General features: G+C 57.4%; 1 protein-coding gene and 1 non-coding gene across 4 annotated transcripts in view; one reads left to right on the forward strand and one right to left on the reverse strand.

Moving 5' to 3' along the window:
• The first annotated feature begins 4,768 nt into the window (after positions 1–4,768).
• LOC111520534 lies at positions 4,769–4,878 on the forward strand. The gene has a single exon (XR_002724703.1). It is a non-coding gene; the product is annotated as a U6 spliceosomal RNA (small nuclear RNA).
• Positions 4,879–12,914: 8,036 nt separating this feature from the next.
• The window catches only part of CHRNA4 (cholinergic receptor nicotinic alpha 4 subunit), a 30,780-nt gene continuing 21,267 nt past the window's right edge, over positions 12,915–22,427 (reverse strand). The window contains exons 1-4 of one of the 3 annotated variants that reach the window (XM_026447242.1): positions 22,227–22,285; positions 21,819–21,911; positions 16,312–17,686; positions 13,057–13,182 (exon numbers count right to left, since the gene is read on the reverse strand). In XM_026447242.1, coding sequence (XP_026303027.1) covers positions 13,057–13,182; positions 16,312–17,541 — 1,356 coding nt within the window. In that variant the 5' untranslated portion in view covers positions 17,542–17,686; positions 21,819–21,911; positions 22,227–22,285. Of the gene's footprint in view, positions 13,183–16,311; positions 17,687–21,818; positions 21,912–22,226; positions 22,341–22,427 lie in introns of those variants that run through there. The other 2 variants (XM_026447241.1, XM_023183265.1) reach the window with 2 other exon arrangements.

The following is a 22,427-nucleotide window of genomic DNA, read 5'->3' on the forward strand; positions in this document are numbered from 1 at the left end:
GAGCCTGGACTTCCTGCCTTATCTCCACTGTGTCCCAAACAGCCTGGGGGCAAGCTCAGAACACACACCTGGGCTTTCTGGGCCTTGTGGCCTGTGGAGGTGATGTGGGAACTTCTACTTCCTTTCCAAACAAATATTCAGTAACTAGTCCACTGTTACCACTTAGGCAGCTAAGCAAGATAGGTGCCAGAAATGAAGAGGGAACCCGTATCTTTGAGGAGAGAATGAAAAGTATTAAAAAGGAACAAAGACCCTTGATATTGACAGAAGGAAAACCCACCAAGTTCCCTAGTGCAGCACTGCATGCACCAAAGCATACCCCAAAGAGGTGAGTGCAAAACAGCTTCAGGGCAAACACTTCGTCTGTGATTCAACCGTTCCAGGAACTGACCAGACCTGGAGACCAAATGGAGCGTGATAGGCAGGGTCAGCAGGATGGGAGAGAGTGCCTGCACCCACAGGAGCTGCAGCCCTGACTGAGGCCAGGAAGCAGCCCCAAATGCCAGCTCCCACTGCAGCATGAGGACAGAAACAGACCACTGAGAATTCCCAAGGTTTGTGGACAAGTCAGAGGTCAAAGAAGTCAGGTGGCGTCAAGATAGATTTTGCCCTGAGGGACAAAGAGAGCATGTGGCCAAAGTAGTTGCAGGTAAAGCAGCATCTGGGGAAGACTCATAGCCTTCAGTGCAGGTATCAGACACAGTCGTTGAGAGCAGCAGCCCAAGCCAGCCCCTCCATCCTGCAGGCAGGACACCTAGGTCACTTGACTTCTGCTGGGGAGCTGAGTTGCTTCAGATTGTGTGACCAGGGACACAGCTTGGTGGCACTCACTTGGTTTCTCTAGGGCTGGGAATTAAATGTCTCCTGCTGGACTGAGAAGGCTCTTTGAGCAGTGGAGTGAGCAGGCTTTGTCATGAGGCAGGAGTGGGGCTAGAATCAAGCCCAGAGCCCACAGGACATCCAGAGCCTTCCAAAGGAGCCCCTCTCCCGGGCTCTCCAGTTTGAAGGGACTGGGCACTGGATGGCTCACGGAGACCATGCTGGCAGCTGGGAAGAGGCAGCCTGGCTGGGGGAGGGGAACCAGGGTCACTCCAATCCCCACCAACCTCTCAGCTGCCCTACCTCCACCACCCTGCTGATGCCAGTGATGAGGCTCAGCCTCAAAATGGGAGTCCGGGTGCCTTCAGGAAACTGACTTCATGCTGGAGGCCAATTAAAATGGCACAGCAAAGGCAGTGGCCAGCTGGTGCCCAGGCAGCTTAGGGACTGGTTCCTGAGGCCCCAGCCACCCTAGCCTGTGCAGTGAAGCTGAGTACGAATCAAAGGTGAGGACGGGCAAGGGAGCTGAGAGCAGCCCCCAGATGCAACGCACCGGCCTGGCTCCTCTGTTTACAGGAAGGCAGCCTCCCTAAGACCCAGCCGACCTGGGCATCTCCCATCAGCCCTGACTCCACCACATCCCTCCGGGTTTTTAGGAGCCCCCGGGGACTGAGCTGAGGCTCACGCTCCTGGCCAGAGCGCTGGGCTCCTGGCAATGTCTCCCCGGCTCCCTTCATGGCCACAGCTTTCCCCTCCAGAGGCTCCTCTGTAGTGGGCCTCAGTTCCCTCTCCAACCCCAGAGGCAGCACAGCTTCAGCCCTATGCAGTGTGGGGGCTCGGTCTTGCCTGGAGCTCATGGCCTTAGGTGCTGCCCCCGTCTCACCCCCATGCCCATGCAGTCCAGGATGTTCAGCTGAGGCCACGAAGGTGGTGTGATGCGAGGCTGATCTGATGCTAAGCTCAGGCCACTGAGGTCATGGGGGTTGTGGGGAGGTCATGGAGTCTCGGGGCTTATGCCGGCGCCACAGGGTGTTATGGTCGTGTGGACTGTAAGGGGCCCTGCAGCCATGCATATCTGACTTGCCCTCCCCAGGTCTGCAGGCAGTGCCAAGTGACTCTGCCTGAGGCCCCAAGAGCAACCCTGAAAGCTCCAGGCCTTCACGCCCCCCCTGAGAGCCACCTGCAAGGTGGGGAGCTGGGAAGAATGGCTCAGTGATGAGCTCGGAGGGAGGGGTGGGCACAGCCCCCAGGAAGGCAAGTGGGTGCAGGCCTGGGAGGAATGTGTAGCAGGAGGCAGGGGGTGCTGTGCCCACAGGACCACCAGGTGAGGCATGTCCACCCGCAGAGGATGGCTCTGGCCCAGGCAGTGTCAGAAACGGGAGCTGAGGAAACCCAACCCCAATTGTAGAGGAGCCTGCCCTGATGCCGTCTGCACCTGGGGGGTGATGTATGGCTGCCAGCCCCTTCATCTACCAAGGACCAGGGCAATGGCGACGGGAGAGCTGGGACACGTGAACCCACACGTGCACACACACCAGGGCAGACGGTGGGGGAAGCCAGTGTCTGAAGATTCAGTTCATTTCTTGGGGAAAGGCGTGGAACATTTTAACTTGAGCCAGAACCCAGAGATGATTTCATAATACAGCCCACCGACATGATCTGATGGTGAGCACAGAACTCCATGCCCAGTGCGGAGACACTCTCCTCTCACATGTATGGAATATCCACACACTAACCATGAACTCGGCCACAGAGAAACCTTACATTCCAAAGGATCATGCTGTTGAGAACTCACTCACTCATGAAACTGGAAACACAACCAACAATAACAAGCTAAACAATGTCTCTAGAAGCTAAAAGACACACCCATGACTCCACAATAATTCATGGGTTAAAGAGAAAAAAGGAAATGTGAAGATACTTGTAATCACATAAAGATGGATGCAGCACCATGTCAGAATATCTGTGCTGCAGCTAAAGTGGTACCTAGAGGGCAATTTATAGCCATAAATACAGTGCTTTGTTTTGTTTTTTGTTTTTTGAGACAGGGTCTTGCTCTGTCACCCAGGCTGGAGTACACTGGCATGATCTCAGCTCCCTGCTGTGCCCTGCTGTGGCAACCTCTGTGCCACCCTGGGCTCAAGTGTAAAGTCCTGTGGGCAAGAACGGACACTGAGAGAATCCCAGGCTGTTTGGCCATCCTTTGCATGTAGCTGGTCTTCATCAGAAAGTGGCTGCTGCTGCTCCAGGAGCTACACCTCACTGGGGGGAAGGGGCGGGGGTCATACTGGGTGAAGAGCAACAGCGTTAACAGGAGTCCCGCTTGGAGACGTCTGCTTGTACCTAGTGACAAAGACTGCAACTCTCCTTGTCCAGGAAACAGACGTTTTAGCTGAACACACGACCACCTCCCACAAAGTGATTAAATGCATCATGTAGGGCTCGATGTGGCTTCAAGTAACAACAATAACAGGATAAGGGTGACTCAGAGTGTGGAAGTGACCCTGTCAGAGGCACGGGGAGGCCCTTTCCCTCAGCTGGCTCTGCATCCTCCACACGGGACACTGCCCTGGTCTCCGCTGCTGCGTCACCTTCCAACAACAGGAAGAAGAGAAGGAAGGAGAAGAGCTGGCCTGGAATTGGGTCGTATGCCAACAACAGGAAGAAAAGGGAGAAGGGCTGGCTGAGAACCTTGAAGGGCACATTCCAAAGGTGTCCTTGCCACTGTCAGCTACAACCCCGTGGCCAGACGTCGTCCCACAGCCAAGCGGAGCTGCAAGAGTAGAGCCTTTTCTGGCTCCTCCCTGAGGCAGGAGGGGAAAGGGAGGGTGGGGCCAGCCGTGGGCCAGCCACAGGGAGGAAGGCGGCCCCCGTGTCCCCCAGGGCTCAGTGAAGTGCACCTGGCCTGAGAAGCGAGAGGGCCACCACAGCGCTGGGGCAAAGAGGACAAAACCACAGATGAAGAAGAGGCTGAAAACCAGAGCCCGCTGACCCATTTGACGCCAACAGATGTGCAGGCCCAGGTGAAATGGGCGTTCAGGCATCCACATTTCCAGAGGAGTCACCACAAAGACTCCTGGAAACAAGATGGCCACTAACAGAGGCTCCTGCCCAGCGAGACGCCAGGACGGGAGGGAACCCAGCAAATCCAGGATCTGAATACAGAAGCTGAGAAACCCTGAGGATGACTCAGGCCACCCTGTGTGTGCACGTGTGTGCGTGTGTCTGCATGTACGCATGTCTGCATGCCCACGTGTGTGACAGTAGCCCACAAGAAACCATTATGTAACAATGGACTGTCTCCTCCCCAAATCTGTACACACACGAGGCAATGCATTTGCAAACACGCCCGTACACACATGTACTCACACATTCGTGCACGCACAGCACTGTTATCCATGTTGAGGGGATGTATTCACAAGGGAAAGTGAGGTATCCAAGATCAAAAGCATTGGGAGAGACAAACCAGAGAATCTGTACCAGACAGAGAAGAATTCATGTTTGTTCTCTTTGGTCTGTTAATTTTTTAAAATTGTAATCTCTTAAAGACGCAAGGAGGGAGATCAGTAACATGACACCAGAATTACAGGTATAAAGGAAAACCAACTAGGAATATGATGTGTATAAAACAAATGAGAAATTTTAAAAGCGGAGCTGTAAGATCAGGTCTGAGACGCCTCCTGGGAGGCTTTGGGAAAAGATAAAAAGGAAACAGAACATGTAAGTGTTAGCACCCACACAACGGGGGCTCTACGAGGAAAGAAACAGCAAGAAGTGGGGAATGGTGAAAATAACTGGGTTTTCTGAAGATTTGTGCATTAGAGAAAGATTTAAGATCTCAGATTTAAAGGGCTCAGAATGTCAAATGGAGTGAGTTTTTAAATGTACCCTTAGGTTCCTCAATGCCATATATATGCAATACATAATGATGACGGAGAAAAAAATTCTTTTAAAAATCTTTCGTACATATACTAAAATTGGAACGATACAGAGAAGATTAGCATGGCCCCTGTGCTGGGATGACACACAGTCAAAAGAAAAAAAAATAGAAAAATCTTTGCAGGGGAAACCTGCAGCCCAGACTACAGAAGAACCAGGGGCCAGCAGGGGAGACGCTGGGACGGTGGCTCCACAGGGTTCAAGAAAAATGCTCGTGTTTCATATCCAGAGAATTATCACTTAAATGAATGAGACAAAAATACATTCTGAATCCCAGAGTGTCAGAAGGAGTCAAACACAAGATGTTCTCTGAAAATACCATTGGAGGAAGTATTCTGCAAAAAAGGGAAAATGATCAGAAATTATACCAGATACCTAGGAAAATCCCACAGTCAGTGTCAAACTTGGTAAAGTTCACTATGGACCAAATAATCAAGCCCTTCACCCCAGACAGATCAGGTCTGTGGCAGTCCAGAGCTGAAATTCTAGGTTATTTCAGTGTGGCCAGCGTGGGGGAGGCCAGAATTCCTGAAGGTACGCTGGGGTACTTGTTTTCTCAGGAGGTGGGAGGCATTCTTCAGATCAATATACTGAGCTCTTGAACAACATAAATGCTTGTTTTGAGTTAGGAGCAGTCACCAGGGAATGTGTAGCTTCCAGAGCAACTGACTATACCAGTTTTCTCCCACAGAAGGGATGGAACGTATTTCCACAACAACAACAAAAAAAACCACAGAGATGGCCTATATATCCCACTGTAGTAGAAATTGCAATACCTCTCGCTGATCGAAGGGTGAATTCTCCAGATGGCATTGAAAGACGACACGCAGCTTTCTGCTTCCGGCCACGGTAGAGCCATCCTCGACCCGTAACAGCCGCAGAGTTGGGCAACACGCGCGCAACACTGTCTCCAGCCACTTCCACGGGAACGGAGACCAGAAAATGAGCCTCCACCCTTATCTCACGCCAGGCACAACAGTTAGTTCAAAGACTCACCCAAACACCAAAGCCAAAACTACACTTTCCAAAAGGAAAAAGCAGAAGATCACGTTTACAGCCTTGGAGCGGGCAAAGGCTTCTCAAACAGGACACACGAAACACTAACCGTTAAAAGGAACAGAAGGAAAAAATTTTGTCAAAATTCAAAGCTTTTCTTCAAAAGACAGCATTAAGAAAATGAGGGCTGTCAGAGGCAGAGAGGACATACTCTGACCACAAGTCCGGGACGGAGGTTTTATATCCAGAATGTACACAAAACTCGTACAACTCACTAAAAGCAGACAATCTGATAAAACAATGGGCAAAATATTTCAACAGATCCTTCACAAAAAGAAGACATACGAGTGGCTTGTGAGCACCTAAAATGATCAACGTCACCATCACCAGGAAGGGATGTATGAAAATCACCCTCCCTGCAACAGCTAAGACACTGGGTGCTGGTGAGGATGTCGGGGTGTGTGGATGCTCCAGCCACCCTGGAAGACAACGTGGGGGCCCCTTACAAAGAGAAAGTACAGGCTGGGCGCAGCGGCTCACGCCTGTAATCCTGGCACTTTGGGAGGCCAAGGCGGGTGGATCACCTGAGGTCAAGAGATAGAGACCAGCCTGGCCAACATGGTGAAACTTCGTCTCTACTAAAAATACAAAAATTAGCTGGGCGTGGTGGTGCACACCTGTAGTCCCAGCTGCTTGGGAGGCTGAGACAGGAGAATCGCTTGAACCCAGGAGGTGGAGGTTGCAGTGAGCCTAGATCGCACCATTGCACTCCAGCCTGGCGTCATAGCGAGACTCCATCTAAAAACAAACAATCAATCAAACAAAACCAGAAAAGTACAACTATCCTATGCCCCCAGCAATTCTACTAGGTATTTGCCCCAAAGAAATGAAAGCAGGTGTCTGCACGAAGCCTGCACGTGAATGTTCACAGTCACGTTAATCAGAGCAGGTCCAGACTGGAAACAATCCACATGTCCATCGATTACTCAACTAATTGCAGCAAATCCATAAAGACAAGTGAATTATGTCATATCCACACAGATGAATGAATTACATCATATCCGCAAAGATGAGTGAATTACGTCATATCCACACAGATGAGTGAATTATTTCATATCCACAAAGATGAATGAATTACGTCATATCCACACAGATGAGTGAATTATGTCATATCCACGCAGATGAATGACTTATGTCATATCCACGCAGATGAATGAATTACGTCATATCCACGCAAATGAATGAATTACGTCATATCCACAAAGACGAGTGAATTACATCATATCCACACAGATGAATGAATTACATCATATCCACAAAGATGAGTGAATTATGTCATATCCACACAGATGAGTGAATTATGTCATATCCACGCAGATGAATGACTTATGTCATATCCACGCAGATGAATGAATTACGTCATATCCACAAAGACGAGTGAATTACATCATATCCATGCAGATGAACGAATTGTCATATTCATGCAGATGAATGAATTACATCATATTCACGCAGACGAGTGAATTATATCATATCCACGCAGATGAATGAATTACGTCATATCCATGCAGATGAATGAATTACGTCATATCCACAAAGACGAGTAAATTACGTTATATCTATAAAGACGAGTGAATTGCATCATATCCACACAGATGAATGAATTACACCATATCCATAAAGACAAGTGAATTATGTCCATTCAACAACTTGGGTGAATACCCCAAGGACTAAGCTCTGATTTCTTATCTTGCCCAAATTCGTATCAAAGGGGTCTGGGGAGTCATGCCCTACAAACCATCCATTCTCACCAGATGTGCTTTATTTGACCAGTCTCACTCTGGTGTAACATCATGAGACAAGAAAAAAAAAATTTTTTATGCCAAAATCTATTTACTTGCCATACCTTGAAATTGCCCTGCAAAGTCTCTTGTGGGAAAAACCCACATTCTATAGAGAATCCCCTTCCCCTTTGTTTTCCTTCCTTTCCAGATCCAGGAGATAATCAACTAAGCGCCAGGCACCCTTTTAGGTCCAATAAGAAGCATTTCACAATCTGCTGTCTCGGAAGTCTGCTGTCTGAGAGCTTCCTCTGCACCAATCAAACTTGGTCTCCACAATCCTTTATCTCAACCTGAACATTCCTTTCCATTGATCCCAGGTCTTCAGATAAACTCAACTAATTGTCAACCAGAAAATGTTTGAATTCACTGTGAATTGTCCCACCTTTCTGAACCAAACCAATGTATTTCTTAAATGTATTGATTGATGTCTCCTGCCTCCCGAAAATAGATAAAACCAAGCCGTGCCCGGCCACCTTGGGTACGTGTCCTCAGCACCTCCCGAGGGCTGTGTCACGGGCCATGGTCACTCATATTTGGCTCAGAATAAATCTCTTCAAATGTTTTACAGAGTTTACCTGGCTGGCATTTCTAGAACATTCCCTGAAGCAGAGCGGAAGATGTGTTTTATCCAAGGCTGTGTGGAACCCTGATGTGGACAGACCATATGCTGGACCCAAAAACAAGCATGACAGATTTGAAAGCACTGAGATTAAATGGAATACTTCCCTGACTCCAGAGGAATTAAATTAGAAATAAAGAATAGAGACTCAAAACCCTGACAAAAGATAATAGGCACATCATAGAAGAAACTTGAACAGTTGATAAACGTGTGAGAAGATGCCCCAACTCTAGTAACTAGAGAAATGTAATTTAAAACAGAGAGAGAACTGTATTCCCACCGGACTGGCAAAAATTAAGAACCCTTGGTACAGGGAGAGAATCGGAACCCTGAGAGGAGGTGATGCCAATGCAATCGCGTTGGCAAACCCTTCGTCAGCAGCTCCTTGAGCTGACCACACGCCCTTCCTTCCTGCCGCTGAGCCGGAGCTGCTGGGTCTGCCTCCCATGGAGACACATAGGTGCCAAGGTCTGTTCATAGCAGCCACGAGCTGGCGACGGATAAATAAGGTGGTGCCACACGGCGGAGCCCGCAGCACAGCGAGCAACAACCCGGGATTGGGAGCCGACAGATGGGCACACCTGGTGTGGCCATGCACAGAACCCAGGGCTAGCAACACCAGGCAGAGGTGTTGGGTGACCTCAGGCGGGTCATGGCTGGCCGGGCTGAGCAGGGGATTCCCGGGCGCTGGCTCTATGCACACATTCAGTCTGTGAAAGAAATGCCTTGTCATGCCGCCGAGGATTCATATGCACGCCGTGTACGTTACCCCGCGAGGCAGGCAAATGCCAGGAAATGTCAGCTCGGATTAGCGCAACGGGAGCGCCTGTCTGCAGATGGGGAGTGTAAACGGCACAGTCACATGGAAAGCACGTTGGCGTTATCTCCTAAAACCCAGTGCAAACCCCTAACAATTCCACTGCCAGGTTTTCTGTCCGAAGCAGCGAGCTTCCAACCATGGGTCAAGAAATCAATTCTGTGGGTCACACCCAGCCTTTTCTACAGATTGAAATAGAAGAAACTTGAATAGAAAACGCAGGGCACAGCACACACGGTGAGGGTGCATTTTACTCACTGCAGTCTGTGCACACGCTGAGAGCACATTGCAGGGCTTGGCAGACATTTCCTGCAGAAGCCAGGCAGCCGCACCTGGGCTCGGTGGGCCACACGGTCTGTGGGGCTGGCTGGGCCTGCGTCCCCAGGTGCCATGTGTGCTGCCTGATCCAGCATTTCTAGTGCAAAGTGAAAGGACTCGGCCACTTTAGAAACCCGAAGCCGCCTCTGCTCCGGGGGCACCTGCTAACCCAGCAGTCCCGCAGCAGCTGCGTGCCCTGGAGTGTCCTGGGCCCAGCCATGACTCACAAGGGAGCCTGAGTGACAACTCCGGAGGCCGATGTCGTTGAGAGAGTACCACGCTTCCTGAGAGGAGGGCCACGTCACCCCAGGCCGGGCCACACGGGAAGCACCCAGGAGGCAGGAAGGGGCTGGGAAGCCCTGGCCGGGGCCTTCGTGGGGGCCTCACCTGGGGAGGACCGGGCAGGGTGGTGTGAGCAGTTGCAGAGGGGCCGGCGCCCCACAGGCTTTGAGCTGCAGCGGTGTCTCCCGCTGCCTGGTGCCCGGCTTGCGCAGGGTGGGGAAACACTGGCTTAGCGTGAGACTTTGATAGGGAGTCGGGGGACACAGCCCCGGCAAGGCGGGCTCTGGGCAAGCTGTCCACCCCTGGGAAATAACTGGCCCTAGGAGGAGCAGTCCTGGGTCTGAAAGACGTTAAAACATTAACAGATACAGCAAATCAACATACATAATGGATAGAGTGGGGACCATCCGTGTCCCTGTGTACACACCGGCACCTCCGTTCCTAACCACTGCCAGCTGCAAACAAAGTCCACTAACAGGTGATGGACAAACTATGTCTTAGTTTATTCAGACAGAAGAACACTGCTCTTTACAATTAAAAACGAAGGAACAAATAGCAGTGAGCTACGGACACACACACAACACGGATGAAGCTCTAAGTCATGATCAAGAAGCCAGACATCAGAGGCTCCGGCTGCAGCATTCTGACTCCTTGAAGGTCATGAGCCGGAGAGGTCAATCCACCGTGCTTAAGTCAGAGCCACAAATGGGGAAGGGAGACCGACAGGAAGGGCTGGAGGGACCTTCTAGGGGCTGGGGTCTCCGCTGAAGAGCACGCATCTCACCATATGTAAATTTTACCTTAATAAAAACAACAGTGGACGCAAATACGCCAACATTGTTGTCCAGGTTAATTTGGTGTGGTGGGAATATGGTGCTTTATTTGGATTTTTTTTTTTTTTTTGAGCCTCAAAAAGAAAAAAAGAAGAGGAAGAAAGGGAAAGGCGTCTTCCCCCAGGCAAGCGGCCACCCCCAGCAGGAGCGTCCCAGCCACTCTGCAGTCGCTCCTGACCCAGAAAAGAACAACTACAGCTGGGCCCGGCACCCCGGGCCGCTCCCTGCAGCTGCCCACACATCTGGCAGCTGGATCTGCTTATGCAATGCGGATCTGGCTTCTTATATCTAAAATCTGCGTCTCTCTCCCTCCTCTGAGACCAGTGTCTCCTGCCAGCTTCCATGGCCCCAGGATGACCTCACTCGCCCAGGGTCTCCCTGCTCCTGGGTTCTCTGGCCGAGGCGCAGCAGGGGCTGATGGCGGAGCAGGGACAGGTCAGAGTTCAGCAGATGGAGTCCTGAATACACGGGGGATGTGGGAGGGGCCGGGGGGCTGGGGATGCCCGGGATTTGGCACGAGGGTCTCTGCATCCCACCCACTCCTGGCACAAGAGCCCCAGCCTCAGGACCCCAGTCACAGGCACCCGGGGGTGGGGGACCAGCGGCACTTCAGAGGCAGGTGTGGGCAATGTGAGCCTGAGTTTCCTCCCCACTCATGTCACTGGCTGCGGGGACACAGTGGCATTTCCTGGGCACCCAGCGTGCTGGGTTCCAAACTTCAATTATTCATTCTGCTCTCAGACACCTTCTGAGGAGACCCTGGCCCAGGAGAGCTTGGCTCAGGGACAGACAGATGAGACACAGTGGGACACAGGGCCCGACCCCAGCCCCGCCCCGGGCTGGATGGGGTCTGGGGGTGGCAGAATGTGGACCACTCAGCGGGAGGCTTCCTGACTGCCTTCCTGAACCAACGTCACTCGCAGGCAAGGGACACGCCGTCCTGGCCCTGCCCCTCTGAGCCCTTGGAATCATGGAGGGGTGGGGCAGCCTGTGCCCACCCCCCGGGGGAAGTGTGCCCCTGGGGACGCTGGGGGCCTGCCAGGTGTGCCGTCTTCAGGGGGTGCACTGCCGGGCTCCAGGGTCATGCCTGGAAACACTTCAGGCCTCCCCCACCTCTGGGTACCGCCTGCAGGGGTGAGGCCCTGCTTAGCCCTGCTTGCCCTGCCAGGATGGAGGGCACGGGCCTGTGTGGAAACCCCAGGGCTCCCTGACCCCCACGAGGTTTCTCGGGAGCTTCCTGCCCCAAGGGTCCCAGCATCTCCCAGGTGGAGGTTCTCAGGGATGCCCCCACCAGTTCCCCAAGGCTACTGTGAAGGGAATCCTTCCCAAACCCAGAGCCCTGGGCGGATCTCCCAGGCTGTGCACCGAGGCAGAAACCCTCAGAGTCCCAGGGGAACCAGGGCCCGGGTCTGGGCTCCATTTGCGACCCTCCCAGCCCTGGGAAATCACAACACGGAAGTAATCCTGGGGCCAGAGCCACCAGGCCCCCGTGGAGCCCTGGCCACCGGCCACAGAGCCCTGGCCCTACACCGGGAAGGCAGAGCCCTGGTCTCGGGACGCTCTGGAGCTGGGCGTTCCTGTCTCCCGTGGAGGGCCTGCCACCCGATTCTCCCCACGCAGGACCAGCTCCACAAAGCTCTGTTCTCCAAGGGTCCTCGGGCATAAGACTTGAGTTCTTTTTTTTTTTTTTTTTTTTTTGAGACGGAGTCTCGCTCTGTCGCCCGGACTGAAGTGCAGTGGCGCAATCTCAGCTCACTACAAGCTCCGCCTCCCGGGTTTATGCCATTCTCCTGCCTCAGCCTCCCGAGTAGCTGGGACTACAGGCGCCCGCCACCTCGCCCGGCTAGTTTTTTGTATTTTTAGTAGAGACGGGGTTTCACCATGTAGACCAGGGTGGTCTCGATCTGCTGACCTCGTGATCCACCCGTCTCGGCCTCCCAAAGTGCTGGGATTACAGGCTTGAGCCACCACGCCCGGCCTTGAGTTCTAATTTACCCAAAACACAACCGAACACAATCCCTGCCTGGACCCACTCCTAGTGAAGGAGATTGGAGCGCCGCTGGCTCACGCTTATGGGGCCAGCGAGGCCTGAGGACCCTGGGGGAGAAGCTGAGGCCCACACAGGTGCAGGACGCGGTGGGTGGGAGAGGTGATCAGGCCTCCAGAAGACGGGGCACTTGGGGCTGAAGGAGCATGAAGTCCCTTCAAGGGTCCCTTGGGGCGGTCGGGACCATCGCCGGGTCTGCTGAGAGACCAGGAGGAGGGAGTTCCACCTGCAGGGGAGCTCAGGAGACTCTCGCACTGGACTTAACCCGAGTCCTGCAGGTAGAAGGCGCTGACCCTCGCCGCTGCTCCAAGCCGCTGCCTCCTGGGGCCTCAGCCCAACTGGAAGCAGCTCCGCACTCAGTCTCCCCAGAGGCTGTGTCCCTGTCCAAGGCGGTCTTACGGCAGACACAGAACAGGAAGGATAATTTGGCAAATGTGTGGCCCTGCAGAGTCCGGGGAGGAGCCAGCCCAGCCCCAGGCCGGCCTCATGGACGCTGACGCCGTGTGCTGCAGCCTCAGGCCACGCAGGCTCCCGGTCCCTTCCTAGATCATGCCAGCCAGCCAGGGCGGCAGGAAGAGGCCCACGGTCCCCAGCAGGCAAACGATGATGAACATCCAGAGGAAGATGCGGTCGATGACCATGGCCACGTACTTCCAGTCCTCCTTCACCTGCAAGCACAGACGCCGTCACTCCAACAGGCCCGGCCGCCCGCGGGAGAGCCCTCAGGACCCTGGCACCGCCGGCGGCAGCTTCTCCACCTCCCACCTTCCACCCGAGGCAGCCACGGCTGCCGGTGCACCCCGCACACACCTGCACCAAGGGGAGGAATCGGGGTGCACGGGGGAGCCAGCGCTCTGCAGGCAGCAGCATCACTACGGTGCAGGGCAGGAGGACCTAGGCACCCTGGGAATTCCGGCTGGGCAGACCCCCGTGTGGAGACAGGCTCTGCACTGTGCCCTGAGCGCCCCCACCTCTCAGCAGGCAGTCTGCACTTCAGGAAGGGGGCACAAGGGAGGGGGACTCAGGCACCCCGTGAGGGGTCTGCTGTCAGCTCACCAGCGCTAGGAGGGGCACCATGGAGGCCCGTCCCCTCCCCGTTTTGCAGATGGGAAAATGAGGCCCGGTGGGGGCACAGCCTCGCTGAGCAGGGTGAGACAGGGAGCCTGCTGGGTTTGGGATAACGGGGCCTAACCCCACACACTGGTCGTGGGCAGCACTGCCAGCTGATGCTCCACAGGGAGGACCCGGGGCCAGAGGGCGGACGAGAGCAGCACACACGGAGCCCGCACAGCCACCGCCATCTGCGGTCTCTCACTGGAGCTTCTCCTGGCCTGTCCCGTTTTCACACTGAGGTGCACAGCTATCAGGGGTGGCTGCAGTTACACATCTAAACAGGGACAGCGGGTGCTGGCTCCCGGTCCGGCTTCTAACCCCACACTCCTGGGGCTGATGCGGGGCGGACCCCACCCTGGGTGACCCCTAGGAGCAGAGGCCTAGGGACGGCAGAGGCAGTGGCCCGGTCAGGCCTGGAGTCGGGAAGCCATTCTCAAGATAGCCGCGTATGCAGCTAAAGGCACTTATGCAGCTGGCCACTTCCCTGGCTCCAGCTCCCCCGTCCCACATCTCTGGCTCCCCTGCCCTGTGTGTCTCTGGCTCCCCTGTCCTGCGTCTCTGGCTCCCCGATCCCACGTCTCTGGCTCCCCTGTCCCACATCCCCGGATCCCCCATCCCGTGTCCCCGGCTCTCCCATCCTGTGTCTCTAGCTCCCCTGTCCTCTGTGTCCCCAACTCCCCCGACCTGTGTCTCTGGCTCCACTGTCCTGTGTGTCTCTGGCTTCCCCATCCTGCATCTGTGGCTCCCCCGTCCCGTGTCTCTGGCTCTGCTGTATAGAAGGACCTGAGACAACCCCAAGCTGACGAGCTGCCTCTGGGCCAGGCCATGAGGGTGTCCTGGGTCCCAGGCCTGTGGATGATGAGGGATGGGAGGAGACAGTGCCGCCTCCTGCTCTGGTTTTTTGCAGCAATCCCGGGTGTCCTGATCGTGTTAAACTGAACCAAAATGGCCGTATTTATTTACGGGAAGCCTGAAGGCAAACGGGGTCACTTATAAATAAAGTCCTGCCCAGGCCTCGGCTCTGGGGGAGGGACGCGGCCACCCTCTCGCCCTTTCCCATGTGCCTTTAGTTCCCTGGGTTCTGTGTGCCGCGTTCCATCCGCCCTGAAGATGAAACGCAGCGGCAGACCAAAGCCTTCCCTCTGTCCCTGAGGCAGCTCCTGTGAAGTCAGCTCTGCTCCCCACAAGCCCAGAACCAGGTCAGGCAGCGGCCGCGATCGGCCCACAAGCCTGCTGGAGGGGGCCCAGGCTGTGCTGACCGCCGAGCTCAGACCCACTGCTGGCTTCAGGGCCGTTTTGATCAAACACCTAAAAGCATCCGACTCATGGTGGCACGGCCTGGGCACAGCTGCCTCTGGCTTCAAGAGCTGGCAACAAAGCAGGGTCCTGACACTTCTCCAGGCTGCTCTCGTGACCCCAGAACATTCTGGAACGTGCAGGTGGCTTTGCAGCGTCTTGGGCTTCAGTGGGGGTGGCTGTGTGGGGCAAGCAACTCCCTCCCTTCTCAGGGGTGTGGAACACGTCCCCTTGCTTTGGGGCTCGCTCAGTTAGTGGGGGCAGGCACCAGATGCGTCTGAATAAACCATCGAGGATGGCGCTCTGGGATCCTGGCAGAGGCAGCCCCTTCAGATGGAGGCAGCCCACTGAGGGCGCCAGGCCCTGGCACTGGGACGAGAGCCAGGAGGTGCCGGCGACAGCAGGTGGATGGCAGGACAGATGCCAAGTTGTCGCTGTGGACGTCACGGGCTGCACGGCTGAGGCTGAGACCCTCGGCTGCCTGCGTGCCCCACCCATCCGGCCCCATTGTCCTGTCTGTGGACCCTGGCCCCTGCGCCTCCCCACCTGCGACAGACAGCAAATGTCTGCAGAAGGAAACAGGGAGGCTACCTGGTGCTAGGGTCAGGCAAAGCTGGCTCTGCCCCGGGGCCTCTCCTGCAGGGAACAGGTAGGAGACTGCAGAGCCGCGGCTAACACAGACATGGCTGCCACTTAGCAGAAACCACGGCTCCTGAGGCCGCTGTGCGGCCGGTGCCTGGTGCGTGAGGGTGAGGGCAGGTGGGCTGGCCCAGGGCCCCGGGGGGCCTTAGCAGTGGGGCCTGTGTTTTCTGCCCCCAGCCCATGGCTCTCCCACCCGTCCCCAGCTTGGCCGCATGGGGCTGGCGGTCTTGGGGCTGTGTCCCTGTCCCAGATCCTTCTCTCCTGCCCCAGCCCATCCCATCCCATCTTCTCCAAGCCCCCTACCTCCAGGACCCAGGTACGGAGGGGGCCCTAGGGAGGCCCATGGGGCAGGCACAGGCACGCCCTGGGGGAAGAGACTTGGCAGTGCCTTGTTGCGTTCTGGGGACTTGGGCGTTGCTGGGCAGGAGTTCCCAGAGCACCCCCGTGCTGTGCTGGAAGGATGCTGCCTGTGGCCCCTCACCCTGCCGTCTGCCGAGGCCCACTGTGTCCCAGAGCCAGAGGTGGCACCAGGATCCACCCTGTGCCAGCCTCTCGGGGCCACCTGCCCCGCTCAGCCTGGGACCTGCGGCCATGTAGCAGCTTGGGGCGAGGCTGCTGCAGCAGGGGCCACGCCCTGCACCCCAAAGCAATGCAGCCTGAGGCCTGGGCCGAGCTCCAGGAACGGAGGGTGTCCACCGACTCCATCTGGGCCAGGGGCGCCCAGCGCAGCCATGGGCGGGACTCACCGAGAAGTCTGTGTCTTCAGCCTTCAGGTGGTCTGCGATGTACTGGACACCCTCCACCGCGCGGGTCAGGGCCGGTGACAGGGGCAGGTGCCGGGGTGGTGCTTTGGTGCTGCGGGCCTTGAGCGTGGCACTCGGGGACACCGAAGGGGGCTCCTTCCTGCAGGTGCATTTGCATGGAGAGGGCTGGTCTGGGGGTGGGAGCTCAGCCGAGTGGGTCTTGCGAGAGGCCAGGGCGCCGGCAGCCTGGCCATCCGCCTCGGGGGCGGCATTGTCTCGGGGAACACAGTACTGGATGCTCCGAGACCGGCACCGGACACCACCTTCCACCGCTTCTCCAGGGCTAGACATGTGCTGGACGCTGAGGGATCTGGCTTTGGCCAGCCCTGGTGCCTGGGTGCTGTGGGGTGGGTGGTAGGGTCCAGGCGAGGGGTGGGGGCTGGCTTTCTCAGCTTCCGGGGGCTGCAGAGTGGGGAGCTGGTCGGAGGGCGACTTGCAGGCAGGCCCAGACTCAGCCGGCACATCCAGGGGGACACAGAAGGACGGCGAGGGCGGGTGCCGGCTCTGGGTGCCGCTTGTGGCGGCAGGCTCCCCCTCCGGCTCGGGCCAGAAGCGCGGGGCACTGGCCATCTTGTGCATGGACTCGATGAGTCGCCGGCAATTGTCCTTGACCACAGACGGCCGCTTCATGAGGAGCAGGCGCGGCACGACGTCCAGGAAGACCCTGCGTACCCAGGCGGGCATGGTGTGTGTGCGCGGCGAGCGGTGGTGTACGTTGAGCACGAAGACCGTGATGACGATGGACAGGGTGACGAAGATCATGGTGAACAGCAGGTACTCGCCGATGAGCGGGATGACCAGCGAGGTGGACGGGATGATCTCGGTGATGAGCAGCAGGAAGACGGTGAGCGACAGCAGCACGGAGATGCACAGCGTGATCTTCTCGCCGCACTCGGAGGGCAGGTAGAAGACTAGCACGGTGAGGCAGGAGATGAGCAGGCAGGGGATGATGAGGTTGATGGTGTAGAAGAGCGGCAGCCGCCGGATGACGAAGGCGTAGGTGATGTCCGGGTAGATCTCAGCGCAGCACTCGTACTTCCTGGTGTTGTAGGTGCCCACGGCGTCCACGATGACCCACTCGCCGCTCTCCCAGAAGTCCAGCTGGTCCACGTGGCTGTGCATGTTCACCAGGTCGATCTTGGCCTTGTCATAGGTCCAGGAGCCGAATTTCATGGTGCAGTTCTGCTGGTCGAAGGGGAAGAAGGTGACATCGATGCTGCACGAGCTCTTGTAGATGGCCGGGGGTGTCCACTGCACCCGCCCGTCATGGAACAGGTGGGCCTTGGTCAGGTGGGTGACTGCGAAGTCCCCATCAGCACTGGGCAGGAAGATCAAAGGGAGTGAGACCCCCACGTCCATGCCCACGTCCACATCCACACCCATGCCCACATCCATGTCCACACCCACGTCCACACCCACATCCACATCCACGTCCATGTCCACATCCATGTCCGTGCCCACGTCCACATCCTCATCCACATCCACATCCACGTCCGCATCCACATCCATGTCCACATCCACGTCTGCATCCACATCCACGTCCGCATCCACATCCACATCCACGTCCACATCCACGCCCACGCCCACATCCATGTCCACGTCCACATCCACGCCCATGCCCGCATCCTCGTCCACATCCACGTCTGCATCCACATCCATGTCCGTGCCAACGTCCACATCCTCGTCCGCATCCACATCCATGTCCATGCCCACATCCTCGTCCACATCCACGTCTGCATCCACATCCACGTCCGCATCCACATCCACATCCACGTCCGCATCCACGCCCATGCCCGCATCCTTGTCCACATCCACGTCTGCATCCACATCCATGTCCGTGCCCACGTCCACATCCTCGTCCACATCCACATCCATGTCCACGCCTACATCCTCGTCCACATCCACGTCTGCATCCACATCCACATCTGCATCCACATCCACGTCCGCATCCACATCCTCATCCACATCCATGTCCACGCCCACATCCACATCCTCATCCACGTCCATGTCCGCATCCACATCCACGTCCACATCCACATCCTTGTCCACATCCACGTCTGCATCCACATCCACGCCCACACCCACATCCACATCCTCGTCCACATCCACATCCACGCCCTCGCCCACACACAGAGGCATTCTCACATCACAGGAACACAGAAAGGCTGGCAGCCTTGCCCAGGTGCACTGCTCGTCTCTTCACTTACTCGTGCACCTCAGTTTATTATTCCTGAGCTGGGGGTAGCACATGGTTCAGAGAACAGGAAGGGACCTACAGGTGCCTGACACACACAGTCACTGCTGCTCTGCTGGTGATTCTTCTTACCCGTGAGTGGCACAGGGATGGGGCTAGTCTTCCAGCGACACCTCCTGGGACACAGCATCCCCACGTCCCTGCCCCTCCAAGCAGCATCCCGGGCCACCACAGGAATTCCTCACCCAGCTTCTGCCACTAACCCCAAGGACTTGGAGGCCACCTCCCGGTGTGTGAGCATGAGGACACCAGGGGCCACAGAGGCAAGGACAGGTGCTCTGGCCACCCAGGGACAATGCAGTGAGGCTGCATATGCACTGCCCAGTTCCAGGGCCACATCTGAGCCGCTGGCTCTGGACTCTCTTTTGCCTTGAGGACATGGGTCTTCTGTCCACAGGCCCAGGTGGGCAACAGAGCAATGGAGCGAGGGCTGATGTCCCTTGAACTCCTCCTGGTAGGCAGAGCTCCCAGACCCAGCCCCTGGTTCCATGGACAGTGGCTGGCTGGGTAGGACACACTGCAGGAGCACGTTCAGGGCTGAAGCAGCTGACCCCCCCACCCCCCACCCACAGAAGTCCCCACCAATGGGAAGCCTGAGGCCCCATTAAATCCACAGTGTTGGTGGGTGTGGGGCCAGGCTCACCTCTTTGGAGGACGGTGGGGCACGACGTGTCCCGGGGAGCGGCTGCCCAGCCACACACCTTCTGCCCACCTCTGCCAAGCTGCCTGGACCCCTGCCCATCCCTCCTCTGTCTCATTCCCTGAGAGCCTGCTCAAAGGCCAGGGCCTCCCCAGGTACTTGGGCAGAGCTGGCCACTGTTCCCTGAGCTTCCTCTGTCCCTGCCCAGGAGTCCCAGGGCCAGGCCTGCACCTCAACCTCCCTCCCAACCCTCAGGGACCATCCCTTTGTGGAACTGCCGCTGCTGGAGCTCTACCCTCCAGGTCATGGAGACCTGGCCCCCCACGGTCTCGGTCGGTGCTGAGGCTCTGCCCTGCTGAACTGGTCCTGAGCCAACACTGCCGGCTGGGCTGCCGCTTGGCTGCCCTGCAGAGGGAGGGAGACCCGGGAAGAGCCACCAGCTGCATCTCCACACGGCTCCGGCCCAGCACAGCCTGGCCCCCGAGGGTCCTTCCAGCGCGGGGCAGGGCCTGGCCACCAATTTCAGTCTGGGCGGAATCAGGCTCAAGTTTGCTCCTTTTCCCCAGCCCATCTCTCCAAACACCAATGCCCTCCACCTTCTGAGGCACAAATGAAAACCTTCTCCTACGGGAAGCGGGTAACTACTCCATTCAGCACGCACGCTGCAGGGGATCAGGGCTGTGCTTGGGAACAGTGCAGGTCCACGTCACTCTGGGCAGGGCCCCCCTCCCCCAGGGTCCTCCATCCGCGCCACAGGAAACAGGACAAAGTCAGGGCCCGGTTCCCCAGCCCCCAGGTCCCACAGCATCCCTGGGCCGCGTCACTGCTGCTCCCTGCCCTGCCCACCCCTGGCTCCAGCCGCCCTCTGGGGAGCCTTTGAGGAGAACCCTGTTTGGGCTGAACCACCGAGCTGTGAGCCGGTTCTGGAAAGCTGCACCCTAGGAGCAGGCAGGGTCTGAGGAGCCGCCCAGTCTGGCAGGTCCAGGTTCCTGCTCCAGGGCCCACAGGGTGGCATGAGACCCGCTGTCCCCTCCACCCCGATCCCCAGGTCAGGGACTTCTGGGCTCCTGCCCCAAAGGGCCAATCTTAGAGAAGCCCCAAGTGGACAGCAGGGCCCCCAACTAGGAGTGGCCAAAGCCTCCCACCCTGCAGCCTGGCCACAGTCACCTGCTGCCCCAGAAACAGGCCTCCTCGGTGGGAGCAGAGCCAGCAGCAGCACCAGCACCGACTCCAGGAACCCCAGGTCCTGTCCAGAGAGAGCCTCGGTGACAACCCCAGCCCTGAAGAGAAAACTGGGGTCACCCAACTGTATCCCGCAGGTTACCCCACTACCTCCCACAGGCCATGGTGAGGAGGAGACACAGGAGGACATGGGGCGGCAGCACACCCTGCTCGCCTGAGCTGCGGTCCTAGGGGGGCTGCGGTCCTAGGGGGCTGTGGTCAGGCGAGAACTTGTGATCCTTGTGGGCGCTGCGGTTCTGCGGGAGGTGTTGTAGCCCTAGGCGGGGATGCGGTCCTGGGGGGACTGTGGTCCTGGCAGGGAATGTGGTCCTGGGGGCCTGTGGTCCTAAGGGGCTGTGGTCCTGGGGGAGCTGTGAACCTGGTGGAGGCTGCAGTCTTTGGAGGGCTATGGTCCTGGTAAGGGTGTGGAAATGGGGAAGCTGCAGTACTGGGGGGGCTGTGGTCCTGGGGGTTTGAGGTCACAGTGGGGGCTGTGGTCCTCAGAGGCTTTGTTCCTGGGAGCTGCATTCCTGGAGGGCTGTGTACAGGCACCCAGAGCTGCTTCTCTGCCCATCCCATCCTGGGCATTTCCACTTCTCCCTGAAATATGTCCCTGTGAGTCACACAGGCGGATTCGGTGCACGGTCCTGGTGGCGGGGAGCTAGGTGGCTGGGCATCTTGCAGGGGGCAGGGAGCCTGTCCTAAGGGAAGACCACTCACCACCCACTCACCACTGACCACCTCCCCTAATGCACCCTGGAAGAGCGTCCGGCCCCCTTTCACCCCCCTTCCCACTGCCATTACTGGAATCAATTGAGTTGGAAGAGGAGCCCGATGGTTCTTAATCATACAGCAGCGTTTGTAGGTCAGGCAGGCGCCCTGGGGCCTGGAAGGGGCTGTGGGCAGATGGCTGGGACAGGAGAGGAGGAAGAGCTTCCATTTGCTTTGTTTGTGGGAGCTTCGACCCTGCCGCACCCAGGCCCTGAGCCTGTCGCGAGAGATAGTCCCTGGAGGACTCAGCTCAGAGAGTTCTGGCTGCCGGGCGCAGGGCCCTTGGCACAGATCTGTGGGAAGGACAAGTTGGAGGACAGCAGCCTCTGGAGGCCACCGTCTGCCACGGCCAATCCCTGGCAACGCTGCCCTGGCTTCCAGGCACAGGAAACCCGTTTCCATGACCAGACTTCATCTGGGCCTCCCAGGAGCCTGACACACGCTTGGCCCAGCCCGAGGCTTTGTTTGCTGGGGACGGGGTGTGATGTTTGTCCTGGGCAGGGCCTGAGTGTGCAGAGCAGGCAGAGGCCCTGCTGGTGTGGGAGCCGTCTGGGGCTTCCTCACCCCTCCCCACGGCACCCTGCGGTCCACACTATTCTCCCAGAAATCCCAGGATGGGGTCTGATTGTGAAAAGCGCTCCAGCCCAAAAGGGCTCCCTGCAGCCATCAAGGGTGGGGGCAAAGACGTCTGGGGTCAGGAGCCAGCCCCCAGGCCTCAGGACCGGTCCAGGCAGGGATGTTGTGCCCAGGTGCCACAGCCACTCTCAGGCCCCTCTGGCTCTGAAGCTCCAGTGCTGAGACCCAGGGATGCCCTCAGCCTCTTTGCTGGCCTGGGGGGACCCTTCCCTCCTCAACCCCCACCAATTTCTCCATTGCTCCTGCTGCTTCCTTCCTGGACCTGGGCTGGCATGGATGGGGCTGGCATAGGCCTTGCTGGGCCAGGCTGGGCCTTGGCAGAGCTCCCCAGGGGACTCACTTGTTGTAGAGGACGATGTCCGGCCGCCAGATGAGCTCGGAGGGGATGCGGATGGAGGTGACGTTCTCGTAGTCAGCCGGGTCCCAGCGCAGCTTGTAGTCGTGCCACTCCTGGACGGGGTGGGACGGGGGGAGGCCGCAGGGTGAGGGCTGTGGGGGAGGGTGGGTGGGGCAGGGCCAGGGTGGGGCAGCAGGGTG

The sequence above is a fragment of the Piliocolobus tephrosceles genome, chromosome 20, assembly GCF_002776525.5.
Source record: "Piliocolobus tephrosceles isolate RC106 chromosome 20, ASM277652v3, whole genome shotgun sequence".
In the NCBI taxonomy this organism is placed as follows: Eukaryota; Metazoa; Chordata; class Mammalia; order Primates; family Cercopithecidae; genus Piliocolobus; species Piliocolobus tephrosceles.